The sequence below is a fragment of the Meriones unguiculatus genome, chromosome 15 (assembly GCF_030254825.1).
Source record: "Meriones unguiculatus strain TT.TT164.6M chromosome 15, Bangor_MerUng_6.1, whole genome shotgun sequence".
Lineage (NCBI taxonomy): Eukaryota > Metazoa > Chordata > Mammalia > Rodentia > Muridae > Meriones > Meriones unguiculatus.
The window spans coordinates 46,780,179-46,791,055 of NC_083362.1; the positions used below are offsets into that span (position 1 = coordinate 46,780,179).

A 10,877-nucleotide genomic window follows, 5' to 3' on the forward strand; every position below is an offset into this window, starting at 1 on the left:
CATCCCAGAGGGGAACTTCTCCAGACCTCTGTTTTCTTACCTAGGAAAGCTAGCTAGAACAAACAGGTTTCCTTCAATTTTTTGGTCTGTTTGAGACAGGGTGTCTCAGTGAGGGTTTTACTGCATGAAGAGATAGCATGACCACAGCAACTCTTATAAAGACAAACATTTAATTGGGGCTGGATTACAGTGTCAGAGGTTATCAGCATGGAAAGACATGGCAGTGTGCAGGCAGATATGGTGCTGGAGATGGAGCTGAGTGTTGCTACGTCTTGGTTCACAGGCAGCAGGGAGATTGTGCCACTGGGCACGGCTTGAGCATATATGAGATCTCAAGACCTGCCTCCACAGTGACCCACTTCCTCAGACAAGACCACACCCACTCCAACAAGGCTGTACCAAATAGCGCCACTCCCTAGGGACCAAGCATTCAAACATGAGTCTATGGGGGCCATTCCTACTCAACCCACCATGCAGGGTCTCCTTCTGTAGCCCTAGCTTTGGTATGTGTCACAGGCTGGCCTCCAGCTCATAGAGATCCCCTTGCCTCTGCAACCAGGATTAAAGACTTGCACCACAACTGGCTCTTTCAAATTTTTTGTTTATTCTTAAAGTTTGATTTCTTTTTCAACTACATGTATGTGTGGGAACAGGTGTGCATGGTGTGGGGTCTCATAAAGACTAGAAGAGGGCATCTGATCTGAAATTGGAGTCACAGATGGTCGCCAGCCACCGTGTGGGTGCTGGGACCCTCTGGTCCTCAGCAGTGAGTGCTAAGCTTGCAACAGCTGAGCCGTCTCTCCAGCCCGGAGGATCACCTTCCTTTAAAGGCTTTGCCTGAGTAAGGGAGCCAGTCCTTCCTTCTGTCCATGCCTGCGTGAGCCCGGCTCTCTCCCAGCGCCTTCAGCGTGTTTGAGTCAGGGACTCATCCTGAGCTCATGCCCTTTTCAATGACCACCTCACAAATGAGTTTGCACTCGGTTTTCCAGTCGCAGGCATGCTAAGTGCCCTTCAGATACAAGACCTATGTATCTGAAACATGTTCAAGGCAGTTTCAATGCTTATTTTAAAAAACGCCTTAGAGGCCAATGCTGCCCATACAGGCCAGGTGATGGGAGTTCGAGCTCTGGAACCCATCCATGTAAGGGTAAAGCAGCGAGGCAACTCTGCAAAGCCCTGTTTGATCTCCATGCGCCAGAGCATGAGTGCCCCTACGCCAACACACACACACACACGCACGCACGCACACGCACGCACGCACGCACGCATGTGAGCTCACACATAAATACATTCGAATGTGCATGCGTGTGGGCCCTGAAAAATGTCTTTAAGGTCCTTAGGTTATCCTAAGTGTTACCTATGTCTTTACCAAACAGCCTTTTCCCAAAGCCTCTCATTCCGGATGTTTTTCTTGGTCTCTTGCAGGGGAGATATGCTTAAGAACGCTGACAACGTGGGACTCCCCAAGAGAACAAGACGGCAAGGCCCAGGTACGTCCCCTCCCTCCCTCTTTGCATTGAAGTGTCTGTTTCTTGTTTTTGTTGGTTCCTTTTAAGTTGCTAGATAAACCAGTAAAAGGCAGGACCTTTAGGACAGTCTGAGAACTGGGGGACATGGGGGAGACATCAGCTACAAAAGAACCAGTTAGAAACCAGTTAGAGCCTTTCCAGTTTTCTCTGCCTTTATCCCTTTCACTTGTTTGCATTTTGAGACAGTTCAGAGTAACCTTGAGCTCATTACGTAGCGGAGGAGGCCTTGAACTCCTGAACCCCTGCCTTTATTTCCCCAGTGCTAGGACGATAGGTGTGGGCCGCCACACTGGGCTGTAATTTTATTATAAGATCAAAGGCAAAGATACAGGAATTGTTGAAGGGGAGGGTGTGTGCCTCCCCCAACACCCCCTTTTCTAGTAGTTCTGCCAGTTAAAATGGGCACATGGGGTACAGGCTCAGAGCCTCAGGAGGAGTTGCTCTTTCAGGCCTTCTCTTTCAGCGTGACCTCGCAGAGAGGTTTTCCTTTGTGCTAGACAACAAATAGGACCTCGGCGTGTCTTAGTGTTATGTCTCAGTGACGCCTGTAGAGAGATTTCCTTCCTAGACACAGCTTGCATTTACAGTCTTCAGCAATTCACCAAGTACAGCCCGTGGACCTCCCTGTGGCAGGAAGCATGGGAGACCCTGTCCACCTTGAGAAAGAGTCCGTACCAGGGTGGGTTCCCGAGCGGAGTCTCAGGCCTTTGCTGGTCAGGAAAGCAAAGACAGGTCCACAGTGGTACTGGTCCCTACAGAATTGTCTTCGCCAGGCAGCTGAAGATGTCATGTTACTCTTAGTAACTGCTAGAATTACAGCATCAGAATAAATTTACCTAAGTAGGAAACACTCAGGATAATAACAAATACTGAATATACCCTGTGTTTAGTAAAGTATTTTATGCCATAGAAAACGTACTAAAAAGCAAAGGGTTTGTACAATATGTAGAGAAACTCAAGTGTGTTATAAAAAGCTTAGTATAAGCTATTAAGCTACTAGGAGATGAGGAGAGTTGATCAAAGTCCTACGTTTTCAAGCCATCGAAGCCTGGCATTACCTTTTAGCCTGTATTTCAGGAGACAGCAGAGGCTTCTACCTAAATGCCAAGACTCAGCCTGAAACAGCCGTAAGAGAATGAGCAGAATGCAGGCCCTCTGGTTTTCACTGTCAGGATCCTGTAAGCACAACTTGACAAAGCTCCTTGCTCTCCTCCTGCCATGGAGTTCCTTGGCACTGGCTTAAGGCATCACCTTTAACCATCCAGAGACTGCGCTGTATCATGTGTGAAGGCCCCTAGCTGTTAGCCAAGAGATGCAGATGAGCTGAGTAAACCTCAAAAAGAGTCTCAAAGTCACAGAGGGGCCTCCCAAGACATCACCCTTTAGGGAACTCGAAGTCCCCAGACTCTAGTCCCCACAAATGGCGCTCGTGTTCCCGGGCCTGAAGCTCTTCCGTGTGATGAGCAAAACTGAGGCAAGCACAATGGTAATGGGCAGCCATGACAGTGGTGATATACACCCAGGGTAGGCAATAGGCCCAGGCCTACTTAGGGTACCGCCCATGGGAAGCTGCGCGGGGGTGGGGGGAGGAGTATAAAGTAGTCTTCAGGAAAAGCACCCTGGATCTGGCTGGAGCAATGCCAGGAACACACACTTCCCAGTGGTACTAGGCCACAGAGCCCCTTCCTGGGCAGTAGCTGCTGTCGGAGCTGCAGCCTCAGCTCCCGGGCTGGGCTTTTGTGTTCCAGACATCAGACAAGGCTTACCAAATGAAGAACAAACCTCGGGGATACTGTCTGATCTTCAACAATAACGATTTCAGCGAGGCACGGAAGCATGTACCCAAGCTCCGCACAATGAAGGACAGAAAAGGAACAAACTACGATGAAGGTACAGTGGGATCAAAGCAGAGGCACAAGTAATTTTTATTTCTGTGGGCCTTATTATTATTAAAAAGGAGAGAACAATGGTCAGACCTAAAGGTCCCATTTTTTATTCATTTTATTAATTTCATTTATATTTTCTTGTTGGGGTAAAGAATATTCTTGCACACCTGTTAGTTTTCTGTTTTTATTTTAAATTAGGTTTTAAAATCAAAGTACTACATGTATCATGAAAATGACAGCTCTTACTAATTGGCTTATAATAGAGAGCATCAATGATCTAAACATTTTTTAAACGTTTATTTCATTTTTTATTTATGTGTATGTGTCTCTGTGAGTATGCCTGTATGGGTGTGCACGCGTGCGTGTGCGTGGTGTGTGGTGTGTGGTGTGTGGTGTGTGTGTGTGTGTGTGTCCTTGGATCCAGAAGAGAACACCAAATCCCTCTGGAGCTGGAGCTGGGAAGTGGTTTAACCACTGAGCCATCTCTTCAGCCCTGAGCTTTACTCTTAAGTCAACAAAACAAAACATTTCTGTAGAATGACTCAATCGGGGGTGGGGGGGAATTGTTGTGGTGTCAGTACTACTACAGGAATTTTGCTTATAAAAGTTACCCGATTGCAGAGGAGTTGTGAGTGACCAACAAAATGCTAAACTAGCAAGAAATGCTTTGGAGCTGCCTATTTATGTTGATACTGAAAACTCTTAACTTAAATGAGACTGTAATTAACAGCACAAATATATACAAATATCCATAACAGAATATTAACAGAAGCCAAAGGCAGGGGAATTAGGAATTCAAGATCATTCTCAGTGGCCTGGTGGGTTCTAAGCCAGCCTGGGCTTAGAGACAAAAGAAGGAAAGAAAAGAAGAAAGGGTTATATCTTACTCTGGTTCTGCATTTTCTTGTGCCTGGCGCTGGTGACCTGTATTTGAGTTTGTACGGCTCTTTTTTTTTTTTTTTTTTAACCTTTTTTGTACTTAGTGCTCCACATTGGTACTGCTGTGTTGGTTTCTGTGACACTCGGCTGTTGTGCCTCTTGAACTACTTTGCAGTCATTTTTAAATCTGCCTCCCACATTCCAAGGGAATCCCAAACCTTCCACAGAACCAAAGCTCTTACAGTCTTGTAAAAGATCTTCAGACTTATAAGGATCCAATGTGTTTGCTTTATTCTCCATTCCTGGAGCTGGATCATCTCCTGACAGGCAGTGTATATTTAGCATTGACGGAAAGAAACCAAACAGGTTACCCCAGGACTAGGAGAATAGGAGTGGGCACAAAGCTGATAAAAGGTTTGAAGGCATATTTGGAAATAGAGGAGGAGAGACGGTGTACAGAGCAGCGGAAGGCACAGTCTTGGTGACTGCAGAAGACAGCGCAGCAGAGGCGACCCTGTTTACTCTGTAGAGTCCCAGAACGAAGGATTCAGGAATGCGAAGTGCAAAGCTTCAGTGAGGCAATGAGCTGCAAACTGACAATTCACCGAACGCTTACAGGAGACATAGTGGACCCCAGATCTTTCTCCTAGAGACAGATTTTACCCTCCCCTCATAAGGGGCAGAGAGAGCACCCTCATAAAATGTACCGGAGAGACTCTAGTTTGGGGATACCAGGCTCAGCAGAGGAAGCAGGGAGGCATCATTTTGAAAAGAGTCAGTATAGAAAATTCAGTGTACTGGATGCGGGAAGTCAGATTTCTAACCCGAGTTGTTTCCAGACACTTGCAGTCGCTATAGATTGTCATGTACAGGAGACCTGGAGATCTCCTGGAGAACAGGCTATCCCCCATCCGTGCACCCTGCTGAAGACTCCATCCATGAGCGGAGCATACTCCCAGACACAAAGTGTTCTGTCAAAGTCTTAGCCACCCAGCCAGTTAATATCAAAGAAAGGAAATGCAAACAAGAAAAGAAAATCAGTGTAAATGAAACTGACGTACCGTAGGGAAAAAGCTTTTATAAGCTGTATTTAGCCAGGCGGTGATGGCTCAAGCCTTTCAGCCCAGCACTTAGGAGACAGAGGCAGGTGGAGCTCCGTAAGTTGGAGGCCAGCCTGCTCTGCAGAGTGAATTCCAGTACAGCAGGAAATCCTGCTTCAAAACAAAACAAAACAGGTGTATTTAATATTCTTACAGAGATTAGTTAAAAAAAATGTTAGTAAAATGGTATGAAAAGACACAGAATAGAAAGAATACTTTAAAAAGAAGTGTATGGGGACATTGGGCTGGAGAGCTGACAGTTGACAGCACTGGCTGCTTATTCAGAGGATCCAGGTTCAATTCCCAGCACCTACATGGCAACTCACAACTGTCTGTAACTCCAGTTCAGGAGATTTAGTGTCTTTTTCTGGCCTCTGCAGGCATGCATGTGGTACGCACATGTACATGCAAAAAAACAAAACAAAAAAAACCCAAAAACCAAAAACACCCATACACACAAAATGATAATTTAAAATATATGTGCAACAATTTAAGAAATGGAAGGCAAAGTTGAACAAAAAGAATATGACAATAGAAAATGGAACAAAAAGGCTTTACAAAAACAAAAGAACATGAATACTAGTCAAGGATACCTGATCTGTGACCACGTGTAAAAGGAACTTTCATTCGCCTGCTTCATCTGTTGTCTGGGAGGCCTACTGCCTCTGTCTGCTAACCTAGGCCTAGTCCTGGAAGCCTCTAGCCTCTTTGCAATCTAATTTAGGCTATAATGTTTTCAGCCTCTGAGACCAACTGCTGAATAAGCTCACCCTTACTCGTTCTTCCTAAGTTCTGGGCTAGAAGGCTCAACTCAGCTATTCTGGCTCAGACTCCTCTCCCAGCTGACTTATACAGTGTGACTTCTCTCTCGGCCTCTGAGTTGTTCTGTTTGGCCTTAAACTGACTCTAGCAATCTGCTCTAATCCTGGCTCCTTCTCATTCTCTGGTTCATTCGGTCTTCAACTGAGTTCTCTCTCTACAACCTCTACTCTATTACTGTCTCAGTAAAACGGCCGTCTCCTCCTCTCTCAGTACCCCTTAAGTAGCTTCCTTTTCCTCCCTCTTTTTGTGAGAATTGGGTGTATACTGTTCTGACAAAGTCTTTCTCTGATTCATCACTGTTTCTGCCACTCTACTAGAATTCACTTTCATACATGGGTGCTTTCTTCTATAAACTATCTTTACCTTCATTATTTGGAATTAAAGGCGTGTACCACCATGCCTGGACCTAAGCTTTTCTTTACTGGAAACTTGCTCTATACCAGGCTGGCCTCTAACTCAGATCCCTTTTCCTGAGTCTCCTGGATTAAAGGCATGTTTGTAGTCTAGCCAGATCACACAGACCTAAAAGGTCTTTGGACGTGATCTCTTGCCAGGGCAGCCATGTTCTGAATTCACATTCTGCTACAACTGTGAGTCCCATAAAAAAAAAAAAAAAAAGACGAGAGATGAGGAAATAGAACCATCCAAGAAGTGAGGGTGGAGGGTGGAGACGAAGATGTAAACTAGTCAGGGACCAAAGGGCATTGAATTTTGTAATAGCAAATCTGGAAGCTAAAAGATGAAAATTCAGAAGAAAGGGGATTTTGAAAAGAACACTCTCTCTATAGCCAAACTGTGAAAATGAATGAGAACAAAACGAATCCTCATGATGCAAGAACTCAACAAATTTTCTTGTGCACAGTTCTTCCAGCTGGCAGCAATAAACATGATGGGGCCCAGTTGGTAATACAGAAGGCCTCACTCGGGTTCTGGTTCTTGCCTGCAGGGTTTTATCCATCTCCGGGCTGTGCTCTGGGAACTACTGTAACCGGTGGTTTTCCTATCTTACTTTTCAGATGCTCTGACTGAGACCTTTAAGGAGCTTCATTTTGAGATAATGTCCTACAAGGACTGCAGAGCAGAGGAGATGCGCCAGGTCCTGCGATCCTACCAAAGCATGGACCACAAGAACAAAGACTGCTTTGTTTGCTGTATCCTCTCCCACGGAGACAAGGGCATCATCTACGGCACCGACGGGAAGGAAGCCTCCATCTATGAGCTCACGTCTTATTTCACCGGTTTAAAGTGTCCTTCCCTGGCTGGAAAACCCAAAATCTTTTTTATTCAGGCTTGTCAAGGGGAGAGCTACCAGAAAGCTGTACCGGTTGAGACTGACTCACAAGAGGGCGACAATTATTTAGAAATAGACTCATCATCTCACAAGAACTATATTCCGGATGAGGCCGACTTTCTGCTGGGGATGGCTACGGTGAAGAACTGTGTTTCCTACCGAGATCCCATGCATGGAACCTGGTACATCCAGTCACTCTGCCAGAGCCTGAGGGAAAGATGTCCTCAGTGAGTTTTGCCTGCTGGGTCCTTCTCGGCATTGCGCGTTGCTGTAGTCAGAGCCCGTTAGAGAGGGCTTTATGATGAGATAATATGTTTGAAGCAGAGCAGTCCCCGCTGGGCCTGTCCCATCTCTGAGTGTCTAGCTGTAGCCCCCACAGCTGTGTTTCCCGGGTCAGTTGCAGAGTGGGAGAGAGAGCACGTGTTACTCTCGTCAGTCCACCGACGGGAAAGCTAATGTTTCCTTTATTCGGCAACCAGGGTGCCGCAGAGCTGAGAGGGTGCTGAACGCACAGTCCAGCTCTCTGTCTCCTGGTAGGAACCTGACGGAAGGCAACTCAGCCCCTCTGGGGAGTCTTCCAAGATGGCAGGAGCCCACTCTGTTTAGCATGTCTCACCTTTGTCCCAAGTCATATCCAAGGGCTGGCAAGCCGGCTGAGTGGGAGAGGCACCTGCTGCCAAGTCTGATGACTTGAATTAGAGCCCCAGCGCCTGCATGGCGGAGGGAACCGTCTCCTTTAAGCTGTCCTGTGACCACCGCATGTGTACCCTGTCATGCGTGGGCACACGCATGCACACACACACACACAAGTAAGTGGAATGCTTTTAAAATTAGGAAGGAAGTCCTGTATTAACTCTCTAACCTCGAATCTTCGTAGCAAACCACAGGAAGTCCTGAAGAGTAGGAGACCCTTATGCTTCCACTGACGTGGTCTGCTTTTAAGCCACAAGTCTGTCCATCTGCGGTTAGGGCTTCGTGTTTCAGGTTCGCCACCTCACACCCAGCTGATAGCTAAAGAACGGGGAGCCCGCCTACAGACTCCGTTAGATCTGCACCTTAATGTTGGAGCGTATGAAGAGTGAGGGTTTCCCACAGCACTCAGGGAGGAGACGGGAACATCAGTGGTGCTTTCATTTTGTAACACAGATCCTGAGTCCCGAAGTTGCTCAGGCAGTTGGTGATGGGGGTGGGGGGTGGGGGTGGGGGTGGCTGTAGGAAACATTTGACTCTTATGTGCAGAGGGCATAGGGGGATGTTGAGGCACGTGTGGGGCCCAACTGACAATACATGGGGCCCAGTGAGGAGCTCGGAGATTAGGAGGGGAGGAAATCAAATCTGACAGGGATGCTGAGGCTTCCTGTAACCGGCGGAGATCCGGAGTAAACCATAGGTAATTCAGCGTGCTGTGAGGAAATGGGGTTGCCAGGACAGCCGTGGGAGGCCTCGATTCAGTGATTTACAACCTCAAAGGCCTGACGCTCTGACATACAGGACTAGAGAACCTTCCTCGGGCACAGCCAGCAAGACGGCGGCCGCCGTGTCGCCCTGATCAACACTTTACACCGCTTTGTGTTTCAGGGGCGAAGATATTCTCAGCATCCTGACAGGCGTGAACTACGACGTGAGCAATAAGGACGACAGGAGGAACATGGGGAAGCAGATGCCTCAGCCCACCTTCACCCTGCGCAAGAAGCTCTTCTTCCCTCCTAATTGACGCTGTGCTAGTCCGTGTGCTGTGCGTGTGTGTGTGTGTGTGCGCGCGCGTGTAAGAGAGAGAGAGAGTGTGAGTGAGTTTTAATTTATTTTTTATGACTTCTTTTGCTTTTGAGTTTGCAGTCACATCATTTCCCCCTTCCCCTTTGTCCCTTCAGGCCCTGTCACATAACCTTCCTTGCTCTCTTTCAAATTCATGGCCTCTTTTTTCATTAACTGTTGCATACACACACACACACAGTTGTAAATATAAGCTTTCCAAGTCTGTATACTGTCGTTGGGATATATGTTTTGGGGGTTGACCCTGGGGTACTGGATGCCTAATCAGTGCGCTTTTCCCTGGGAAAGACTGTTTCTCCCACTCTCCAAATTCGTTGGTTGTCTGTAGTTCTCTGTGTAGGCTTTGGGTATGTTTTAATTTCTTTTGCATTCCCTTTTAATTGGAATTAAAAGCCGTGGAAGACTGTACAAACCCCTACCTATTACTACATCATTAAAGGTTGGAGTTTTAAGTTCAAAGCAGAAGCTTGATAAATTGAATATCAGTTTTGAGTAAGGTGGAGACCCGGGGGCCCGGAAGGTGTTAAGCTAACTTTGCTGGCTTCTACTTTCTAGCTCACTGTCTTGACAGAGCATTTAATTTCTGTAAACATTAGGCTCCATGTCTCTAAACTGGGAGCAGTAAAATTTTTTGATCAGCAAAGCCCTCAACGAAGGCATGGTGAGTGCTCAGTGTGCACTTCCCACGCCTCCTATCTAAAATGCACAGTTCCCTTTTTTCTTTCTTTTCCTTTTTCTCCTTCCTTCCTTCCTTCCTTCCTTCCTTCCTTCCTTCCTTCCTTCCTTCCTTCTGTCCTTCCTTCCTCCCTTTGTCTTTAAGACAGGGTTTCTCTGTGTAGCCCTGGCTGTCCTAGAACTCACTCTGTAGACCAGGCTGGCCTCAAACTCAGAGATCACCTGCCTCTGTCTCCCAAGAGCTGGGATTAAAGGTGAGTGCCATGACTGCCTGGCACGCTTTCCTATTTTAGTGCCTTAGAGACAGAGCTTGTATTGATCATGTGGATATCAAAGTCCAGTGAATATTGGTTGCGATTTGTAGGTTCTTGTGTCCTGTAACCGAAACCTGAACAGAGACAAAGGCAGTCTGTAATTTAGACCTCACTTCAAGGACAAGTGGGCCACACACACACACACACACACACACACACACACAGTGAAGAATGGCTTTACAAGAGCAAGGACTTTCAAGTTGTACTTTTTCATACTATTTATAACAAAAGCACAACTAAAAAGTATACAGTCCTTTTCTGGACAAAACCCTTTTCTGGGTAGTTGCACACAGGAACTCAACCCCTGTGACACCACACACAAGCCCTTGCAAGCTCAAGGCAGACAGCATCCCAGCATGCAGCGGGGCGGGGAGCTTGAGGACCTGGCAGCACCTAGCAGCTGCCGGGAGAGGGCCAGTTAGCTTTATTTTGTTTTTAAATGGTGTGACCCCCTGGTAGGTCTGAGTTTGAGACCAGGCTGGTCTACAGAGTGAGTTCCAGGACAGCCATGGCCACACAGAGAAAACCTTGTTTTGAAAACCCCCCCCAACAAAAACAAAAAAACCTACCCCCCCCAAATAAAAGTTGGGTGAGTTAGGAAAGTTAGA

General features: G+C 46.9%; 1 protein-coding gene across 3 annotated transcripts in view; it reads left to right on the top strand.

Moving 5' to 3' along the window:
• Casp8 (caspase 8) overlaps positions 1 to 9,739 on the top strand; it is a 30,404-nt gene extending 20,665 nt beyond the window's left edge. For all 3 annotated transcript variants that reach the window (XM_021652176.2, XM_021652177.2, XM_060368424.1), the window contains 4 exons: positions 1,426 to 1,490; positions 3,278 to 3,419; positions 7,233 to 7,734; positions 9,086 to 9,739. In XM_021652176.2, coding sequence (XP_021507851.1) covers positions 1,426 to 1,490; positions 3,278 to 3,419; positions 7,233 to 7,734; positions 9,086 to 9,221 — 845 coding nt within the window. In that variant the 3' untranslated portion in view covers positions 9,222 to 9,739. The remainder of the gene's footprint in view (positions 1 to 1,425; positions 1,491 to 3,277; positions 3,420 to 7,232; positions 7,735 to 9,085) is intronic.
• The last annotated feature ends 1,138 nt before the right edge of the window (positions 9,740 to 10,877 follow it).